General features: G+C 35.2%; 1 protein-coding gene across 1 annotated transcript in view; it reads right to left on the bottom strand.

Moving 5' to 3' along the window:
• ITFG1 (integrin alpha FG-GAP repeat containing 1) overlaps positions 1-23,901 on the bottom strand; it is a 282,016-nt gene that overhangs the window by 87,933 nt on the left and 170,182 nt on the right. Inside the window, exons 11-12 of the mRNA XM_069082555.1 lie at positions 12,694-12,844; positions 11,429-11,537 (exon numbers count right to left, since the gene is read on the bottom strand). Coding sequence (XP_068938656.1) covers positions 11,429-11,537; positions 12,694-12,844 — 260 coding nt within the window. The remainder of the gene's footprint in view (positions 1-11,428; positions 11,538-12,693; positions 12,845-23,901) is intronic.

The following is a 23,901-nucleotide window of genomic DNA, read 5'->3' as shown; positions in this document are numbered from 1 at the left end:
ACTATGTTATGAAACCAAGGAGGGGAGAAGAGAGTGAGAGAATGATCAAGGTTGTGAAATGTATAACAGACATGCCTCAAGTCACATGTGCCCTGTTTTGTTAATGGCATAGCAACCCAGCTGACAGCTTAGAGCATTTGGGTTTAAAGCAATTGGAGAGAGAGGGGTCACTGCTTCTCTAACATGGCAAGACCCTCACCTCGCTCTGTGTGCTGTGATTGGGGTCTAGGACAAGCCTCAATATGGCGGAACAGAGAGAGACCAATGGATTTGTTACACTGACTACAAGTTTTATTGGGTCACATTTAGCCTTGTCTTATATTTGACAATTGTCTCTTTGTGGCTAAGTAAGCCATTTAAAAGTTAGGAGGGCTACTGGTTCCTACTAGACAGCCTGATCAGATTGTTGAGAGGATAAAATGAGGGAATGGATGAGAAAGAGCTTGGAAAACTATAAAGCACTACACAAATATAAAGGATTATTATTATTAAGAAAGAGTACACTGCTTGGTTTTTTCTAATCCATGTAACATACAGAATTTTTTAATGTTTACAAGTGAAATCTCTTAAATTCCACACAAATAACAGTCTATCTGATGCTTAAGCGAGGACCAACATGATGAACTTTTATTACTTTCTCCTTTTCTCAACTGGTCTTGCACAAAAATAAAAAAAATCATGTTGGATCAGATGTGAACTTAAAAAACAACAACTATGTGGCCACTATTAGCAGGAGTCACAACTACATTTGCTCAAGCCAATTTCGGTTTTCGGTCACTTCAGAAGTAATAACCTTAGGTATTAAGACTCCCATGAAAAAGAGAAATGTTATCATGTTCTTAAAGGAAACTGACAAAAAGACCCTTAGTCTGGGATCTCTTTGCTTGTCATGCTGTAGGTTGCTGCTACTAATGACAATTTTTCCGCCACTGGCATTTATTTGCTATCAAAAAAAACCATACGGCTGCACATAATAGAACTTTCCTAGTTTGAGGGTAAAAGTTACAGAATGATGGTAAGTGAATTCAAGCTGTTGGAAAATTACACATGCATCCTTTCCTTGGGAATTCAATCAGTCATCCATCAAAATTGCTTTTCCCAAGTTTTTGGGAATACTTTAATAAATTGGGCACTATTTGCAGAAGGCATAGATAGACAAGTATCATCATATTTTTGCAAAGTCTACTTTTATTCTTTTTCAGTAATATTCTTTCAACTGTCTAACTATCAAAAGAACACCAAGTTTAATAGAGTATTCAGGGTTTAGATCCCAGCTCTTCAAGTTACCACTTGTGTGACCTTAGGCAAGGGCACTTAACTTTTCTGGCCCTCAGTTTCCTTATCTGCAAAAAAGATGATGCTGGACTAAATGGATTATATACTACATCTGTAATACTGTGATATTGTTCTCCTGAAAGAAATAAAAAATCATGCTCCATTTTTAAATTTATCATTGTATATTTCTGTTATTTAATAATACATATTATTTCTGCTACTAAAATACTAACTAAAGACCAATCAAATGTTCCATGGGATGAAACACTTTTCAGTAGAAAATTTTCAGTAGCAATTCATGTTCTTAAATGGGCTACTACTGTTTTTATTCATTTTGTTTCTTGTTTTTCTGGAGTGTTACATTAATCTACTTTTCATTTTAACCATACCAAATAGTTTTGATGACTATTGCTTTATAATATAGGTTGAAGTCTAGTACTATGTCCCCTTCATTGATACTTTTTTATTTCCTTTGAGATTATAGACTTTTTCTTCTTCTAAATGATTTTATTATTTTGTCTAGGTATAAAACGTATCCTCTTTGTAATGTAATGGGCATAGTATTAGATCTTAAAATTTTTTGATTAAACTGGCACAGGCCACAGTCATAACCATGAATGTCTTGCTAATTGTCTCTCCCTTATTTCTATAAGGTAACTTGGAGTTGCAATTATAAAAATCTTGTGTGGATGTTAATTAGGATATTTAATTACTTTTGTAGTTGCTCTTAATGGAATTTCTTTTATTTCTTTTTATTAGTGTCCTGTGGAAATGCTATTAATTTCTGTGTATTTATTTTGTATCCTACAACTTAGAGAGCTGTCTAGGCCAATGGTGTCAAACTCAATTAGAAATGGGGGCCATTAAACAGGGATACATAAATATTCCTGTGAGTTGTATGTTAACTTAGAAAACCACATATGTTTTAATTGTATTTTTATTTATTTTAAAAATATTTCCCAATTACATTTTCATCTGGTTTGAGTCACACTTGGAAGTATTGTGTGCTGTATGTGAGCTGTGTGTTTGACATCTCTGGTTTAGGGTCCTGAGAGTATCAATGACTTGCCTAGGGTCACACTGCCTGTATGTGTCTGAAGTAGGATTTGAACCCAAATCTTCCTTGTTTGTTTGGGATATTTTGTACAGAAGCCCTGGGACCTTACTGGAAGCCCTGAAAGAAGATTTTCTGGTTGTATGTTTACAGAAGTCCTGGAGGAAGGTTTTGGAGGTCCTGGGACTTTACTGATGATTTGTGCTGACCTCTTGGACCCTGTCTGTGGGTCTGTGTTGATTTCTATGTTGATGATTTGGGTTGAGTTCTCAGATTTTGTTGGTGGGTTGGAGATGATTTCACAGGCAGATAGTGAATTGATGATGTCAAGCTTTGTCTTCCCAGAAAACAGAAATGTGAAGGACTTGAGGTGGACTGGACGATGGAAGCTGAGAGCCAGCCTCGAGTCAAGCTGAAAGAAGACTTTACTTGGATACTGTGTACTGGCTGAGAACATTATGATTTACTGTGACCTAGGGGTGGAGACCTTTGACTTTTTTACTTTGTGACTGAATTAAGGATTTTGTGACTAACTAAATGAATGTACTTTGTTTAAAACTATGTGACCACTTTGGTGAAACTATGTGGTCATTTTAGTGATAAGTTGTTGAGTTGTGACACATATTTTGATTTTCTGTGATAAGTTGTAATATTGTGAATGCTGTATTTTGATTTTCTATGAATGTTTTTGCTCTGATTTGTCATTGATTAAATAGAGAGTTCACTATACTATGTAATCAGAACCTTGAAAGCTGTTCTGGAAAGCTGCTCGTGCATGGCTTTACAACTTTGAGGCTAGTACTTTATTATTATTATTATTATTATTATTATTATTATTATCATTATTGATCGACATTGCTATTCTGTATACTAATACTTTTCTGAAATGAATAATCATCTCAATTTCTCTGTTGATTCTCTGAGGTCTCATAAAGACACCACCTTGTCATCTGCCAATAGGTATATTTTATTTTCTCTTTGCTGATGTTAGTACATTAACAAATGTACTAATTTTGATGTTAATACCTTTAAGTTGTTTTCTTATCTGATCGCATTTCACTATATACAATAATAGAGAGGGTGGGACATCCTTGCCTTATGTATGTTTCTTTTGGGAAAGCTTCTGATATTTCTCCATTGAAAATAATGCCAGCACTTGATTTCAAATATGTTTTAGATGATATTAAAGATAGTTTTCCATGGTATGCTTCTTAGCTTTTTAGTTGTTTTTTTAAACATGAATGCTACATTTGGTCAAAGGCTTTTTTTGGAATAAAACAATAAACTTATTGTTTTATTATTAACAATTAACTTGCTCAGTTTCTTCTTCTCACATTGGGTTGTTATAACTCCTGTTTGTTGTTGTTTGTGTTATTTTTTTAATTTAGGCATTATATCACTCATTCCCTTCCCTTATATATCAGACATTACAGTTATCATCTGGTAAGAAGTTCAAGACCAGAAATACATGAGAGCTTGGCAGGCAGGACAAGATTTGGCATTTGGGCATGTGAACTTGACTATATCATATGGATTGTTTTTCATGGGCTTTGTCCAGAGAAAGATCACCAATCTGCCATTCTGGTATATTCCTTCCATAGGACTATCTACAGAGAGGTTAAATGCCTCAAGCATGTACAATAGTTTTTCCATGGGGCTGAGAGAGTAGAAGGAAAGGTAATAAGAATTTATGTAGTACCTACTAGCCAGGCACTGTGCTAAGCTCTTTAAAAAAATTATCTCACATTATTTGAGAATTGGAGCTCCCACGGAATTAGGCCATCCACCTGTGCCTGCTGTTTATGGCATCCCTGAAGCCTGAATGGGCACAACACAAGAACTGGTGTAGATCTGGGAGACAGTATGTGGATTTGGAGCTATGTGAGTCTAAAATAGGATTTCTCAATCTTTTTTGTGTAATGAACTCTTTTAGCAGTCTGGTGAAGTCTCTTTGAATAAAAAGGTTCTTAAATAATAAATACATATACATACATGTATATATACTTATATATATGATTATAAAAGAAACTAATTATAGTAAAATATAATTATCAAAATATTAGAAAGACAAGTTTACAGACCTCAAGTTAAGAACCCTTGATCTAGAAGGTCCAGATAAGGCATTAAAGTGGGGACTATCCAATTGAAAATTGTCAAAGGATATGAACAGGCAGTTTTCAGAGGAAGGAATTAAAGTTATCTATAGTCATATAAAAATGCTCTAAAGTACTACTGATTAGAGATGCCAATCAAAACAACTCTGAAGCACCACATGACATCTATCAGATTGGCTAACATGACTAAACAGGAAAATGATAAATGTTAGGAAAAATGTGGGAAAACTGGAACACTAAGGCATTGTTGGTGGAGTTGTGAACTGATCCAGTCATTCTGGAGAGCAATTTAGAACTATGCCCAATGGGCTATAAAAATGTGCATACCCTTTGACCTAGCAATATTACTTCTAGGGCCATATCCTAAAGAGGTCATAAAAATGGGCAAAGGACCAACATGTACAACAATATTTATAGCAGCTCTTTTTGTGATGGCCAAGAAGCAGAAATTGAGGGGAAGCTCATCAACTGGGGAATGGCTGAACAAGTTGTGGTACATGAATGTAATGGAATACTACTGTGCTATATCATGAACAGGCAGACTTCAGAAAAGCCTGGAAAGATATATATGAACTAATGCTGGGTGAAGTGAGCAGAATCAGGAGAACATTGTACACAGTAATAACCACGGTGTGCGATGACTGATGTTGTTAGACTTTGCCCTTCTCAGCAATACAAGGACTTAAAACAATTTCAAAAGACTCATGACAGAAAATGCCATCCACATCCGGAGAAAGAACTATAGAGTTTTAATGTAGAGTGAAACAGACTATTTTCTTTTTTGGTTTTGTTTTGTTTTTTCTTTCTCATGGTTCCTCCCATTTGTTCTAATTCTTCTATACAACATGACTAATGTGAAAATATGTTTAATAGGAATAATATGTAAAGATTATATCAGATTGCATGCCATCTTGGGGAGTGAGGTGGGGGGGAGAGAAAATTTAAGTGAATGCTGAAAACTGAAAATAAATAAACTTATTAAAAAAAAGTGGGGACTAGACCAGACTGGCAACTGCCATGGAATGTCTACACCATGGTGATCCCAGCAACAAGGAATTCTCGAACCTTGTGCTTTCCCCTTTTTGTTTGTTTGTTTATTTTGTTTTTTCCTAAATACCTTCCAAGCAGATCTCAGTTGAGCTCCAAAAGTGCAATCCTTCCTTCCTTCATTCTCCTGGAGCAGAATATATATTTATATATATTTATATATATATATACACACACACACATATACATATATATATACTTATATATATGATTACAAAAGAAACTAATTATAGTAAAATATAATTATCAAAATATTAGAAGGTAGAGGAGCTGGGAGAGGGAAGCCAATCAAGTAAGACAGTTATTTTTACAGTTTTTCTTTTTTAATGTTTCTTTATAGTTACCTTTTGTTATGCTATTGCCCTCTTATAATTACTTTTTTATATTTAATTAATTATTTTTTTGTGATAGCAAGGAATTGGAAACAAAGTTGACACATAATGATTGGGGAATCCTTAAATAAACTGTAGTATTTAAAAATAACAAATTGCTGTGCTATAATAAATGATGAAAATGATTAATAGAGAAAGATGGGAAGATTTGAACTAAAAACCAAAGTTAGCATAACCAGGAAAACAATACATACAAAGACTACATCAAAATAAATGGACAGAACAATAATTTAAAACACACACATACACACAAACTGAAATTGAATGTTGTAATACCATAGTGATCAAAGAAAGGAGAAGAAAGCTCCCCTTACTCTTTTGCAGAGATAAGAATCCATGACTGTAGAATACGACAGATAAAATCAGACTGTTTTTATGTGCTGATTAATTTTGCAGAACTTTTCTTCTTTCTCTTAGAATTTTTTGTTATAAGGGATGGTTCTCTGGGAGGAGTCTCGAAGAGGGAGGGATATAGTAGTGATGCGAAGCCATGATACAAATATTTTTTTATTAAACATATTTTAAAAACAATATATTTCAATTATGTCTTTAGTAAAAAGTCTTTTAAGGAATATAATAACATTAGTCACTGGGAAGAGTAAGGTTTCCCAAAAGCAAAGTATGGGGGCTCAGAGTCAAGATGAGATTTTCTTACTGAAGTAGTTTTGGAATATGTTCCAGATCAGGGGTGGGGAACCTGTGGGCTTGAGGCCATGTGTGGTCCTCTAGGTCCTCAAGTGCAGCCCTTTGACTGAATCCAAACTTCACAGAACAAATCCCCTTAATAAAAGATTTTGTTCTGTAAAACTTGGACTCAGTCAACAGGCCACACCTAAGGACCTAGAAGGCCACATGTGACCTCAAGGACACAGGTTCTCCAATCCTGTTCCAGGCCATATTCTTAGATACATAAGGGCATGTGGTCAGAAAATCATCCATCAAACTCTGGAGAGTTTAGGGTGGTGGGAGGTAGAAGTACTTGAAGAATCAATAGTTTGAGTACTCCATGGTAAGCAAAAAGGGATACTGTAGCCTCTGGAAACCCAGCATATATGCACTAAATACTGCAGATATATAGCTACTGGGTTAGTGGTCTAAGGGTAGAACCAAATGATTGCCAAAATATACACTATACTCACTAAGTGGCTAATTAATTGATAGCTTTCTTCATTGTTCATTTCAGAAAGCAAGGGAACAAGCCAGATGTGGATGGGTATAGATTTGGCAATACCAACAAAGTCTAGATAGGACACATACCATCCTTCACATTAGAATTCTTAGTTTTTCTGGCTTATTGTTGTATGTAGTAGTTTTTGATAACTTTATTTCTCTTCTTTCGGTTGTAAGTTTACCTTGTTCATTTAAAAATTTCTGGTAATCTGACTTTAATCTTTTTTTTTTCTTGATTAGACAGCTACTTAGTTCATCAATTTTGTTATTTTTTAAAAAATATTCTTTTAGTTTTATCAGTTCTATAATCTTTATTTTCAAATTTCCTCATTTCTCCTTTAAGTGTCAAGATGTCTTCTTTTATTACATTCTCTCTCTGCAGCCTTTGATCACCCTCTTCTTGATACTTTCTTTTTCTCTAGGTTTTTAAGTCAAGGATCATTCCTGGTTCTGCTACTATCTGTCTGATTGCTCCTTCTCAGTCTATTCTGCTTAATATTTTCTTTTTTTTTTTTAAATAGCATTTATTTTTTCAGTTCCATGTAAAGATAGTTTTCAACATTAATTTTTTATAAAATTTTGAGTTTCAAATGTTTTCTCCCTCTCTCTTTCCCATCCCCCCAGATGGCAAGTGTAATGGGAATGCAAATTTGGAAGATCTTCCCTGCCCCTAGGCTAAAGTGCACCCGGAGCCTGGGGTGGGAGGCATGTTTTTCAGTAGATACTTCTTGATTGGCCAGTGAGTAAACAAGGTTGTTACATTCTCTGAGCCAGGAGAAGGCTATATAAGCCCTGATGTGTAGCTTTGTTTTGGGGGCTCACTTTGAGAAGTGTTCTGTGATTTGATCTGTATTCTGGGAAGCCGTTGTCCAGGGCCCCCCCAGCTTTGAAAAACCCAGATGCTGATTTGGTATGGATGTAATGGTTGGACAGTTTGGAAATCTGTCTACTTGATCTGTTTCTGTCTTGATAATTCTGCCTATATACTTTGAAGTTTGGGGTGCTGACCTTTTTCTCCTGAACAAGGTAAACGATATATGTCTGACTGATTAAAGTAAGCTTGTTAACCCATTTTGAGTTGCTTTCCTTTAACAAAGCAGATCCAAGAACCTGCTACAGCAGCAAACCCTGAGGACACTTGGGGTGCTTGCTGCTACAGCAAGCAATATGACATACACAATCACGTAAACATATTTTCATATTAGTCATATTGTGAAAGAAGAAAGAGAACAAAAGAGAAAAGCTACACACACACAGAGAACAAAAGAGAAAAGCTACACACACACAAAACAACAACCAAAAAAGTGAAAATAGTATGCTTTAATCTGTATTCAGACTCCATAGATGTGGACAGCATTTTCTATCATGAGTATTTTGGAACTGTCTTTGATCACTGTATTGCTGAGAAGAGTGAAGTCAATCGCAATTGAACACGCACAATGTTGTTGTTATCTTCTGCTTAATCTTAATCCAGGACATGCACACTAAGTGTGAACTGCAGGATCCCCCAAAGCTCTGTCCTATGTCTTCTTCTCTTTCCCCTCTATACTATTTCACTAGATGGTCTCATTGGCTCCCAATGAATTCATTTATCATCTCTATAAGCAGATGGCTGTCTCACCTATTTACCCATTCCTTCCTTCTCTCCTAACTTTTAGTTTTGAATCTCCAACTGCCTATTAGACATCTCCCATAAGACATCTAATGTACATCTTAAACTCAAGGTGTCTAACACTGAACTCATTATCTCCCCCCTCCCACATTCCACATTCCTATTAATATTTAGGGTACCACCATCCTCCCAGTTACCCAGGCTTGCAATCTAGTTGTCATTCTCCACTTTCCCCTCCTCTCCCTTCCCCATATCTAATCTATTGCCAAATTCTGTTGATTTTACTTTAATAATATCTCTTGAACATGTCTCTCCTCTGACACTTCCACCACTCTGGAGCAGGTCTTTCTTACCTCTAGCCTGAACTACTGATAAGTCTTCTGGTTGGTCTCCCTGCCTCAAGTCTTTCTCTACTCCTTCCACTCAAGCTCTCAAAATGATCTTAAAGCGCAGGTCTGACCATGTCACCACTTCTCCTCTATTCAATAAACTCCAGAGTCTTCCTATTATCTCCAGTATCCAACATAAAATCCTGTTTGGCATTCGTAGTTCCTCATAAACTGGCCCTCCCTACCCTTCCAGTGTTCTTGCCCTTTATTTCCTCCCTTTCTTCTGCCTCCACCTTCTTACCATCCCCCTAATCTGTGATCAAATGATACTGGTATCTGTGTTTTTTTTCCCACACAAAACACATTTCCCTATTCATCGCATTTTTAATGGCTGTCCTCAAGACTGGAATTCTCTCTACTCATTTCTATCTCTTTGCTTCCTCAAGTTTCAGTTAAAATCCCATGTTCTACAAGAAGTGTTTCTGATGATCCCCTTTACAAGCTAGTACATTTTCTCTGAGATTATTTCTAATTCATCAAGCATATATTTTCTCTGTATATCATTGTTTGCATGTTGTCTCTCCAACGATACCATGAGCTCCTTGAGGGCAGTGACCGTTTTTCCATTTCTTTGTACTCCAGAGTTTGACATAGTGCTTGGTACATAGTAAGTATTCAATAAATGTTTGCTGACTTGCTTGACTATTTTAGTATCATTGTATGGAAAGTCTATATTTATTATTTCTGTCTTTTTAATACTTGTTTATTATTCCTTTCTGCCTGAGCACATAAGCACTGTTTGTAAAGGTGTCATGGGACCATGTGCTTAGGTATCTAGTTGGCACAGTAGACAACTGTACTTGGAGTAAGGAAGATATGAGTTTAGATACTACCTTCGACATTCGTTAGTAGCGTGACCCTGGGCAAGTGACTTACACTATCTTAGCTTCAGGTTTCTTATCTGTAAAATGGGATAATAATAGCATCTATCTCATGTGGTTGTTGTGAGGATCCAATGAAGTAACAGAGGTAAAATGTTTTTCAAGCTTCAAATGTGTAAGTGGTATTATTATAATTTTAAGGTAAAAAAAAAACCCGTTGCATGGCCTATTCATGGCTCTCTTCTTTGGTAATGTGGGTTATCATTTTTCACTTTTCCATTCAAGCATCCAGATCATGGCCTTTGTCTTCATGACATAATGTAAACTGAACAAACACATCATTAACTTTTACTATGTACTTAAAATTTCAGGCTGAAGTGAGGTACCCCTATGGAGTAGAGCTCAAGAAGACCGCTGATTCTGACATCCAGGCTATGAAGTCAATTAGTTTTTGGTAATGGACTATGTGGTTGAAATCTTAAAATTCCTAAAAATATATTATGAACATGAGTAAATAAATAGGAATCTCTATTCATTAGATCCTATGTTCAAATTGTTACAAAAGTGCTCCAATAAATGGTTCTCTCAGGCTTGAGCATTTACATTTCAATGGATGAAATGTATAAGTCCCTCCAGTAGAACTTGGGGTTTCAACCATAACTTGTGATTTAATTGTGTCCAGGAGCATTGCTGTAGGAATTTCAACATTTTTTTGTTTACCAGTTTATGTTTACCAGTTTGGGACTGTCATAAAAGTGAATCCTGGAAAGCCAAGATATGGAGCATTAGCTTGAAGATTAACTGAACTACAACTATATTTAAATGGAATAATTTGACATGGTTTAAAGATAAATATGCATTGAAGTAAAGACAAGCTGAGCAGGAATGGAATTAGAATTAAATTTAATATAAACTTGAAAAATTGAAGCTTTATGTGACAGAAACATATAGTTTCATATGCAATCTTCTTTTTTTCTGTTCTTTTATAAGGAAAATGTTCATATCTATTGATGTTTGCCAAGTTCATAATATTAAAAAGAAATAAAAACGAAATTTGGTTTAATTGAAATCTATTACTGGACAAGAATATGTATATAGACACAATCTGTATTTTGCTGGGAGATAATATTCTCTTCACCCTGGTTTTACTAAGTGGCTTGAGGAAAAATTTTCGAGAGGCATTATGATAAGCATCAAGAATAATCATGGCTTTTTTTTCAGTATTCAAAAGCTACAGCTTGAAAAATTATTACACAAATTTTGAGCAAATTCTTGAGATTAGAGAGTTGGTCACATTTAAGTCTTAACTATGTACCATGAAAATTAGTAGCATTAAGGGCAATATTAAGAAAGGCAAATAGACTGACAAGTCTAAATAGGTACTGTGTCTTCTTACCGAAAGGGAATATATATTCTAACAAAAAGAGAGAGAGAATTCTGATATGCTTATACTTCTGTACATTTACTTAGCCGCTGGGAATATATGTTTGAATATCTGCTGAATTTCCCAAAACCTAACCTTACTATTTCATAATAATGAAAGGGACTACTCACCAATCACTTTGACAAAATAGGCATCTGCTTCAAAGTTATTTTTTAGCATGTGGATGGCAAAATCATTCTTTGTATAACCTTTACTTAGAACAATGATGTCTAAGATACCCTGGGGGAAAACACACAAATCAAACCATAAAGTTAAAAAGACACCAAGCTAAATAACAAATGACCATGCCAATACACAAACCTCATGGGATAAATGAAAATAATGATGTTTAGAAATATTTGAGAGGATTGGAGGCCCCAAGCATTTTTGCTGTTTAATTGAATTTTAAACCCAAAGTAGTTTTTAGATAATTATTATATGGGACAAAGAAATGGTCAGCATTGAGTGAAACCACTTGTTTCATCTCTACTTAGGTCAGTAGCAGGAGTTAATATCTGATTTCCGTTCTTTATTCCCCAAAAGAAAAAAGTGTTGGTGTTATTTGATAAGGATCAAAGAATTGGCAGCAAGAGGAAAAGAAGCAGATAAAGGGTCTGAATAAATCCACAGAGATAATCAACACCTGGAAATTGGGGCTTGATCATCTTAATTGTTTTTACTTTTAATGTGAAGTTTATAATTTTCAATTCTTAACAAAAACTGACATTTAGCTACTCCTTACTTCTTGTATTCTAAATACTCTGAAAGGAGTAATTAGGATGCTTTTATATTATATTAAATTCAGGAGACCTCAAAATGTTTCAAAGACTAGCTTTACTTCTATTCCACAACCTCTGATGTGGTAAGGGAGCTGTATTTCCATTTTGCAAATGGCAGAACAGAGGCATCTTGAGCTCTGCACAAATTCATCTGACAATCAAGGCTAGAGTCAGAATAAGAATTTGAGGGTATGAACTTATTCTTCATAATCACACAGCTTATACAGACTAAGCTCTTTTCTCTGCAATCCTGTAATAGGTTGAAGGGTTTTCTGTAGCTGAATTGTTACTGTCTCTTGATGAAAATCCCAAACAGTTGATAACTGTGTATGCACATAAATCTCCAGTAGCGTGGACACCTGGATCTTTTAGAACCAAATAAGCATAAATCTAGTCCAGATAGTTGCCACTTTTCCTGCATCAATCAGTGAAAGACATCAATGAATTTGTTCCCTTACTATTTAATATTAAAGACTTCCTTTAATTCACTTATTTGCTCTCATTAGCAAATCTATATTTTCTGGTCAAATGCTAAGGAGGAGCTCAAAGTGAAACCTCAAATGAGAATAAGCAGATGGCAATTAAAAACCAAGTACATTGAAAAGCTCTGAACTTACATCTTCATAAATGTCAAAGAAGGTTGCAACCACAGCGTCTTTGATTTGATTAAGATCTGATAGCTCCCAGTAGACTTTAAACATACGACCAGCTTTCTCACAGCTTGCATTATTGCAGGGGACATTTTCTAGTAAAAAGGCTTGCTGGTTGCTATAATAGGAAAAAAGAAATGAATTTAGTTATTCTCCCTTATAAAAACCCAAGTAATGCTTCTGCCATCACTGTGGCAGGTTAACATGTTTATGTTTTCTGAACTAAAAAGTGATTTTAAACAGGCTATGTGGAAAATATGAAATCGACACCCATAGCTAACACATTGCTATCTGCAAAGGGTTGGTCTTTGGTAGGGAAGATGGTCTCCCATCTCTTTTTCAGTTCCCCTCACTCTTCTGGAATGTCTGTCACCCACTAGGTATCACTCTCTGTCATTTATTGTTACAAATATACAGGTATTCTTTAAAAGAAAAAGTTCTATGTATTGAATATGAGAAGAGCACTTTAGTCATGCATGCATGCACATGCAGACATGCACACATGTTCACACATACATAAACACAGAGAGGAATAATGGTTAACTGGAATGCTTCAAAATAACCTTTTCTAAGATATGACATGTTACAACTTCAACAAATCAGAGGAAACATTTAGCCTCAACCCGTAAAAGCAACCTTATCTTTTTGTTCTAATTCCTAATGCTCCTACCACTAAAATCTGTATTTTCCTTATTCATTTTAAGTTTTAGGCAATTTTATTACTCTTTTTTGGGGGAGTGATGAGATGTTATTTTTTGTCATTAAGAGGGTATGTAAAAAAATGGGAATTTCTGAAAAGCTGAATTCTCAAAATTTTTGTGTGTATGTACCATGTCTATCTGTCACTGGCTTTGTGTCAAAATCATGGCCCAGAATAAGAATGTTGAACAAACACCTTTGCTTCAGAAACTCAAATAACACCTCACGGTAACTTTTCTTCTATCAAAGTTGTACAAATGAAAAGTACTTGTAGCTTTCATTCAGGCCTTTAAAGTCTCTGTTTGACATATGCTTGTAAGTGTAAAAGACTTAGCAAGTGTATGTCACCTGCTCCTGCATTACAGCTCACTAAACTTCACCAAATTATTAAGTCTCAAACAACTGGACTTCAGTTGCCGTAGAAATAATAATTCTTTTAAAAATTCTATTAGGTTCTGTAAAAACAGTGTAGCTCCCCAAAAATATTTATATCTATGTAGGAGAAAAAAGCTCTGCTCCATTTGAACTTGGTGTCTCCTAGATTTCTTTAGTTAGTATTTCCTATGGTCATTATTTTTTTGATTTCGATTTCACGTGGAAGACTATTGTCTATTCCCATATTACATTATTGCCAGAAATCAGAGCTATTGTCTTATTTTACCTGAGTTTTTTTTTCTCACAAATTTTTAATCCAGGGCATTTTTTTAAAAGTAATTATCTTTCAATGCTTCAACACACCCAAAACACAAATAAAATGCCATCTCTCTGGATAGTCCAGTATGTATTCATCCATTGTGTCTTATTGTCTTAAGGATGTCTATCCTGTTCCTTTGAGGCTGGATTTAATTTTCTTTAAAGGCCATAAAAATCTTTGTTGCTTCTCAATACATTACTAGTTGAGCCCGTCTGTGTTGTTCTAGGTTGTTAATGTGTTATGCTAATCTGTCTAATTTCCCATCAAGTGAGGTAGCTGGTGGATCATTTAACTTGGAGCTGATTTTCTCCAAGACTGCTCTTAAGAGCTTGTGTGTCCACTTCATAGTCATTTCTCTCTCTACTGGATTTTCTTCCTCTCAGATGTCCTGGAAGACTCTACTGCCAATTCCACAATTTCATTAATAGCCCAGCCTAAACAGGAGACACTTAAGACTTTAATTTATGTACATTAAGGCTGTCTCTTTGTCTCATCCTTGAGAGAACTGTTTCTAGGAGCTAAAAGAATGGTAAATTAAAAAGAAGCATGAACAAGGCCATTAGGAATACTTAAAAAAATGAAATTTTGGGGGGATTGCTGCTCTGAAGCCAGTGTCATCTGATGGTGCTAAAACTGCATGCCTTGTCTTATCTGATGAATAAAAACTGAAACCTCTTCCAATAATCAACTTCCATTTGTGAAATCCCCCAAATCAGTCAAGAGTGACTGCACTACAGAAGACTGAATATGAAATGTCTATGTAAAACAAGAAACCCGATATTCATATCGAGTTTATTCAAATGCTGAATAGCAGTAATGCCAGTATCCTCAAAAGAATGTTCAGTATAGTGTGGTGCATATACTAGTAAGGGTTCACTAAGAGTTTTTTTTAATGAAAATAATAAAAGAAGAATAAAAGGAAGAAAAAAGATGTTATTCTTTGTTTCATCTGCTGAGGAGTGTCTGTAAGGTAAAGTTTTAAAAAGTCTGTTGAGATGTTAAACATTTCTTGCCAATAGGAGATTATTAGCAAATGTCTAGAGAAGTCTTAATTCATTCCTAGTCAAGGGAGCATTTAAATTGAATAATTTTGCTGATGATGACACAATCTTATCTCTAAAGTTTACAAAATGAAGCATGCACATTCATTGTATTTTGTAAGGCACATGGATAATTCAGACCTTAAGGAAATTTTTATGTTATGGACTGCAAAAGAAGCTTCTGTTAATCACAGAGAGACATAGGAAAGATCAGAAGCCCATCCTTCTGTAATATCCAAGGAGAAAAGACAACTAACTAAATGCAAGTATTCAAGTTTACTTTCTTGTAAAGGTATGACAATATGATGAGTTAAGGTAATTATGTACCAATGGGGGAAAAGTGTTAATAAATTAGGACTACGTATCTAATCAATCACCTCTTAAAATCTTTATTAAGAAGGGGGGGAAAACCTACATAAAAAATATTTGGTTGAAAAGAAATACTGATGAAATACTTTAGCCATTTATTCACACTGAGAACTTTTTTTTTCTAAAGGTTATTTTCTGCTTGCCAGAGCCCACCAGAGCAGGAGCAGATCTATCTTTAAGAGCTAAGATCAGATTTTGGCATATTAAGCCATTTTCTATTATCAACTGAATAGAAGACAGATGTTCCTCTACTTTGATCAATAGAGTTTTTACAAGTGCATGTAAGCAGCTTTTTTTTTTTTTATGATAATGGAAATCAATGGAAAACATTACTGCAAATCTGTGAAGGCTGGGTTAGGGCACTCAAACCAACAAATAAGCAAGTTAATGTTTAGAGAAATCACATATTATGGCAAAACCTCTAAGTTCAATTTATGCTATGGTTATGTTTCAATAATAAGTCCATATAAATTAAAAAATTGTAATGCAGTTAGAAAAACCTAGGAACATTATTATATAAGAATAAGAGTCTGAAATCAGGTTACCTAGGACTCTTCACTATTTAGAATCTTATTTTAAAAAATAAGATTGTAAATGCAGAATAAGAATTAATGTTTTACTGGTACCATGTTATTTTAAAATGTTCCTCAAATTCATCCTCTTGAACCAATACAAGGAGACAATTCAGTTCTCTTCAGATGAATTAAAAACAAACAAACAAATATTTACTAGCACGTATTAGGTGCATGTCCCCAGGTGGGGGCAGTGGAGGTTACAAAGATGAATGAACATAATCCCAAACCTCAATGAGATTAAACTGGTAGGAAGGCTCCTAAGTATGAAAATAAATGAGAGATATATACCAAAGTATAATGGAGATACTACTTCTGGATGACCAAATAGGATGAAACCCAAATAAATGAAACCTTGGCATACAGGACCATGATCAGAAGGCCTGCCATATTATAAATCACAAGTTTAATTTGGCCTGTCCAAGCCAGCAATTTAATGTTATTTCAGTGGCTCCCTTTGCATTCATATTCATGAATTCTCTAAGTGTGTCCTACTCTATCAATCTACCCTGTCTACGTTAGGCTGCCTGCCCTTTACCAGAGGAATCTAAGTGAAGATGTTACCTCTTCCCTGGGATCCTCACCAGCCTTTCTCATTAAGTCTCCTTAGCTCTTATTTGTGTGTCATGGTAGTCGTCAATTTTGAAGGAATATTCATAACTGGCTAAAAACACTAGGTAATTCATAACGCATTTTTATTCTATTATATTGGTGTGACTGCTTTGTGTTTAAAATACTCTGCTTGTTTTTGTTTTTTTGCAGATATTTGTAGTATTATACTGGATCTAATTATTTCTAGAGTTTCTGGGATGTTTTTACATCAGAAAATTCTACTGAGTCCAGTCGACTGTCATTAATTTCATACCTGTTTGGTGACAATTTTTTTGTTTATTAAAGGTGATTAAGCTGAAAAGTGTTTTACAAAAATGTGTGCTACACTTTACATGGTGAAGGGTACCAAGTAGACAGGAAAATACACAATTTTAAAACGAGTTTACTGATTATGTTAGAAATTGAATATCAGTTCTGCCCTAATATTTATTTTGAAAACTTGAACTCGTTCCAGCACATATATTAGGGAGTAAAATGTGAATTCTGTGTTTGCTCATCAGTGATATTATCTCTGAGAAACATGAAGGCAGAAAAAAGTGCCAAATGAACCAGGCTGTGTAAAAATACACAGGACCTGTATATACAAGACATTTACTAAGCACCTATTCATACAACCATGCAAACACGAATACAGCTCAAACTTCTACCAGCTATTCCAGTTCTCCAATGTGTTGTCTTACAAGAATGTGTTCTATTCTTTTGCATTTGTGAATTTTTCTACATTAAAAAAAATCATTCATTCAACAACCCATACATGTTTAAGGGTCCTGGTTCAAAAAATCCTAAGAAGTACATGCACAAGGAAAGCATTAAACATTGAGAAGCTTGAAATAATGAAGCATTTTGAAAGAAGTAAGAGAACATGATTATCTCACAAGAAACAGGCATAAAGGAAACCACATTGTGGATTGTTAAAAACAACACAGAAAAAAAAATATATGCCTATGGTTGGAATGTTTTACTGGTACCACATTATTTTAATCTGTTCTTAAATTTACCCATTTGCACCAACAAAGGGAGACAATTCAGTTCTCTTTAGCTGAAATATAAAGACAAGACAAAACAAAACACACATTAACTAAGCACCCATTAGGTGCATGCCCCCAGCTAGGTACAGTGGAGGTTACAAAGATGAATAAACACAGATATATATTTAAATATAGCTGTGTCCCTAACTGTGTTTCCCATGAGTACTGTGGCTTTCACTGCATTTCATTTTGCACAGCACAGTGCTTTTCAGGAATACATGTAGCATTACAGCAAAACTGACTGTTGTTGTAGACAATAGGTGTCAATGATTAAAAACAACTTTTAAAAATACATTTTTATAGTGAATAACTATGAAGCTTATAGAGAAGACTGGAAACCATTAATATGAAGTTTCTGGTTCCAGCAAAAAGTTAAATTATCCACAAGACTACAAGATCAATATTTAAAACTTGGAAGGGATCTTAGAGATCAATCATATAATAGCCAGTACCTTCTTTTCATAGTGGGGAAACCCAAAGCCTAGAGAGGTTAATCAATTCATTGAGGTATCTAGGTGATATAGTGGATAAAATACTAGATTTGGTGTCAGTAAGACCCAAGTCCAAATTCTGTCTCAGATATTAGCTGCATTATCCTGGGCAAGTCACATAACCTCTTGGTCTCATTTTCCTAGAGATGATAACACCTCTTTTACAAGGTTATTGTGAAGATCATACGAGACAATATAAATAAAGCACTTTGCAAACCTGAAATATGTAAATGTTAGCTATAGAAATGTTAGTTATTATTATTATATAAATGTTAGCTATTACTAGTATCAAGATCTATGGTCACAAATTAATGGCAGATCATTCTGATTAAAATGTTTCTCTGATAGACTGTAAACTCCTTGACCACAGGGACTGCTTCAATTCTGTCTTTGTTTCTCTGTTGCCTGCACAAAACAGGAGCTTAATAAATATTTTTAATTGATTAATAAGGGACAAACCTTGACTCAGTTCTATGTATTTTCCTCTGTATCTTAATAAGCAGATATTTTCGTGAAAGTCTATTCTCTAAAACATACCTGTAATTCAGTCTTTAGTGTTCAAAAACATCCCCATGAGTAAGAGTGAATGCCTAGCACTTTAAAATTAAATTTAATTCTGTCAACAAGTGGCAAGGTTAAAGTTAAAACAAGAGTCTGATTTAATATATAAAATATTTAAACTATTCATTATATCCTCTCGTATTCACTTGTTAAGAAAAGGAACTTAAGACAGCTGTCTCAGAATTTAAGTGTCCTGCTCTCTGCTGACATGCTACATGAGAAAGTTTCCTTCTCAAACCCACTTTTACTCAATTTATGGGAATGATGCTATAAACATAGATTCAATTTTATATTTACTCCTTGTCAGAGGGTAATATTATATAGTTTCATGGTCTGATATAGAAAAATTTCTGTATGTTTTCTTTCATTCCATTAAATTACACACCTAGATTTTTCTGGACTCAGTACAAATATAAGTTGAAGTTCCCTCAAAAGTTCTAATCACTTAATCATAGTAATCAATCACTGAAATTATAATTGTATGAAAAGTATTGGGGTAGCTAGGTGGTGCAGTGAATAGAGCACCAGCCCTGAAGTCAGAAGGACCTGAGTTCAAATCCAGCCTCAGACACTTAACACACAAAACTAGCTGTGTGACCTTGGGCAAATTACTTAAACCAAATTGCCCTACCTTTCCCTCTCCACAAAACAAACAAAAAAAAAAGTATTAAGGTTGCAAGAGAAAAGAATATTAATTTCTTATTCAGTAAATAGTTCCTTGCATTTTCTAAGGTTTTTGCTTTTGTTTAAATTTTCAGAAGATTTTGATAATGGATATATTTTGTAATTACAAAGAAGCAGGTAAGGCCTGACTGCTTTCAACTTACAAGTATTATGAGGGGGCATTAAATTTGCCATTTTCTTCTTTCCGTTGGAATGGTCTCTTTTACTGCGGCATATATTGAAGGTCTGAAGATTTCTGTAATATATACCATAGCCTGTCATGACTATGATGGACCTACAAGAGGGATACCTTTCCAAGCTTGCATAGTATCATGTGTTTGGAGGATACAAGAAATAACAGTGGTTTCTTATGTGACTGGCTTCCATTCCTATAATGACTGAAAGTGCAGGTAGGAATGTCTTGTAGAGGAATAAATCCTTCCCTGAAAGAGCATATCAACACTGGCTGAATGTAATTAAGATGAAAGTGCCATGGATATAGACAATTGAATACTTCCCATTTTCCAGGCTGCCACTAATTTGGTCAAACGGTTTCGTGGATAGGGCACTAGACCCGTTTAAATAGCTGTGGCCTGGCGAGTCACTTAGTCTTTCATGCCTTAAGTTACCTCACATACAAAATGAGGGGGTTGGGCATATTGGTTTCTAAAGTCCCTTTTAGCTCTAAATCTATGATTTTATCCTGTGGCATAGGTCTGACCACGTTACTCCCCAGTAACCACTACAGGGGTTACCTGTTCTTGCCTTTAGAATAACATATTAGCTTTTCTGCTTGGTTGTCATACCCTAATGTCTCTCCTTACTTCCAGACTCGCATATCCAAATACCCTTTCAACTTCTAACTGGGATGTTCCTATAGATATTTTAAAGTCAATGTCAAAACTGAACGCATTATCTCCTCCACCTTCACCCTATCTTCCCCTTTTCCTTTTCTTATTATTAAGGACAACACCATCCTCCAAGTCACTCAGGCTCACAACATAGGTATTATTCAGAATTCCTTACTCTCACTCATTGTGCTCCCCACTCTACCAACTCCACCCCCCAATCACATTGGTTAACAAGTCTTGTCAATCTTACCTCCATAATACCTTGCATATACTTCTTTCTCTTCCCTGACAGTGCTACCATCCTGAAATTATCTCATTCATAGATTAATTACTGCACTAGCTGTTTGTTTGGTCTCCCTGTCTCAATCTCTCTATTCTCCAGTTCATCTTCCATTCAGCTAGCAAAGTGATCTTCCTAAGGAATAGATCTGACCACATTACCCTACTCCCACTATTCAGTAAACTCCAATGGCTTCCTATTACGTCTTGGATCAAACATAAAATCCTCCGTTTGGCTCTCAGAGGACCCCTGTAACCTGGTCCCCTCCTACCTTTTCAGTTTTCCTATACATTTTCCTAAGTACTCAGTGATCTAGTGACACTGACCTCTTTGCTGATCCTCTCCCAAGACACTCCACCCCTTGACTCTGGGCATTTCGCCTGGCACACACAGCAGGTGATGAAAGTGCTTGTCAACTGACTAGTTAATTATGTGCCAAGTATAGTCGGGAACTAATATGATTACATTTACAAAAATTCACTAGTCATCAATAAATGAGCAAAATTTAGTTTCACATTCCAGCTTCTCTTTTATAATTAGTAGAAAAGGCATATTACAACATTAAAAACTGACTATAAATATCAATTGCTTTGGTCTCTGCTCATTTTTAAAAGTCATTATCATTCCCCTTGAATATATTTTGAACCCTGTCACCTCAGTTTTGCACCCTCTTTCATTTCTTTTTATAGAATCTGGCAATTTCAAAACAACTGCACTTTCAAGCTCTAGTGAGGCAGTTACATCACTGTATTTCAATGGATTTGTCTTTGAATAAGAATGATTTTATTCTGAAATAGTCTTAAGATTTAAAATAAACACATACTAGTCAACATTAAAACTGTGGTTTAAGGAATACATTATCTAACCTTTTTATTCTGGAGGAAAATGCAAAGTTTTTTAAACAAAACCTTCACAGATCAGAGAGGAAAAAAGTTCAGACTACGTTTCTTGTCAAGTTCAGAATAAGTTATGACAGGAAAAAATATTTATTTTAGAAATTTAGCAAACAAAAAGTTAAACATAACACCAAGTAACATTTCATGGACATAGAAAGAAATTTAACTTTACATACATTACTTATTAAAATAATATGCCTGCTGTTTTTCTCCTCCCTACTTTCACCCTCCCAACATTTTCACACTAAAATAAGGGGAGAGATGGGGAGATAGAAGGGAGACAATATAAGTAGTGAGTGCTTTGTATTCCTGGCTCTTTCTAGACCATCTGTCACACTCTTGGGCTCCAGATTCTACATCCGATCTGACACTCCACTTCTTCTCTCCTCTTCCTCATCTCCTATCACACGGATGCCTTCTGTTACTGTCTCCTCCTTTACCCTGTCTCACATGATAAAGTGGTCTGACTACCAAAGCTAACTCCTCTAGCTGCTCAAGTGATCCCATTCCATCCCGACTCCTCCAGCAGTTTGCACCTTTCTCATCTCCACCCTCTTACTAATTTCCAATCTCTCTGTGTCTACTGGCTACTTCTCTACTGCCTACAAACATTCCCATGTCAATTTCACCTTTGCAATATCTCTTGAATACACTCCCTTCTCTCTTCTGACATTGCTACCACTCTGGCGCCGGCCGTTCCAGCTTGGGCTACCGTAACAGTCTGGTAGGTCTGCCTGACTCAAGTCTCTCCCCATTTCAATCCACCCTTCAGCTACCAAAGTCAACTTCCCCCAGCCCAACTTCCCCCTCCCAATCATGCCCCCCGCCCTCAACAAACTTAAATAGCTCCCTATTGCCTTTAGGATCAAATACAAAATTCTGTTTTGTTATTAAAGACCCCTCATAACTTGGCCTCCTCCTATCTTTCTAGTCTTCTTTTTTTTTTTTATAACATAGTATGGCAATGGTATTTTAAGCTGAACTGAGAGTCAAAGTGTCTAGGACTTAAGGAGGTGATTGCTAAGTTTTATTATGCCCAGGTCTGACCAAATCTGGAGTACTGACTGTATTTAGTTTTGAAAGAGTTCCACCTGCATCATTTTCAGAAGAACAAAAGTTGAAGCATATATACACATGCGTATACAAATATTCACATACATATATGCATGTATTTACATGCAGATAGATATAGATAGTGCTAAGATGATGTGGGTGTAGGAGACCACACTATAGGAGAATTAGTTGAAAGAATTAATATTATCCTGGAGAAGAGGTGATTTAGGAAGGCACATGAGAACAGTCTTCTAGGATCTTGGTGGGCTATTTTATGTGAAAGTGATAGTTAGAATAATTCAAATTTGTTTTGCAAACCCTAAAAATAAGAACTATAGATGTAGAAGTTGCAGGGAGGAATGTTTTGGAACAATGGAAAGCAGAAAAAAAACCTATCAATTAGAACTCTCCCAAGTGGAATGAGATCTTTAAGAGGTAGTGAGTTCTATCTCACTATAGGTCATTAAACAGAGGCTGAGGGACCACTTGTCAGAGACCCTATAGAGGGCAATCCTGTTCATGCATGATTTGGATAAGATGACCTTTGAAATGCCTTCCAACTCTAAAGTTTCATGATTCTGAATGGGAAAACCAGAAATATGAAGATAAAATGAACTGAGTAAATGTCACTAATAGACATAAAATCATCAAATTAATGTTTCAAATTGTCCCTTACACTGATGAAATTATGAATTCTAGAAGTACTAAAATAAGAATTCAATAAAAATTGATTATTATTCAACATGGAGTTTTTGACACTTTCCTCAAATGAAGACATCCAGATAATCTTTTTTTTCCTCTCCCAAAGCTTATAATTTTAAATAATCATCACTTTCTTGGAGCATATCTGTATGTAATTTTCCATAATTTACTTAATGGATTGACAATTCTTAGTTATCTTTAAGTATCTGCATATAACTAATTTTGGGGAGTCTAATAAAAAAGCTCTTGTACTTTTAAAAAGTCCGCCCTTTGTACTAGAACAATAATGAGACATCATAGATCTAGACTTGGAAGGGACTTTTGGGGCCATCCACTTCAATCTTCTCTTTTAACTGAGGCTTAGAGAGGTTAAATGACTTATCCAAGGTCATGCAGATATTCAGTGACAGAGATGGTATTTGAACCCAGGTACTTTTGATTTCAGAACTAGTAACTCTTTCAAAACTTTCTACTATAGTATGATTTTTCAATGTATATATAATAGTGACAAATCTTTATGTAGCAATTTTAGGTTCAATAAATGCTTTATATTGTATCACAATAACACTATGTTGCTCTTATGATCACAACTGCAGACAGGAGGGAATGGAGGCTCAGAGTAGTCACATGACAGATAAGTAGCAGAATCAGGATTTGAACAAAT

The sequence above is a fragment of the Petaurus breviceps genome, unplaced genomic scaffold (assembly GCF_028583685.1).
Source record: "Petaurus breviceps papuanus isolate PSGF00001 unplaced genomic scaffold, PetGlider_PUasm1.0 171, whole genome shotgun sequence".
NCBI classification, from domain to species: domain Eukaryota; kingdom Metazoa; phylum Chordata; class Mammalia; order Diprotodontia; family Petauridae; genus Petaurus; species Petaurus breviceps.
Note: the sequence above shows the minus strand (reverse complement) of the source record. Positions and strands in the feature narration are given on the sequence as shown.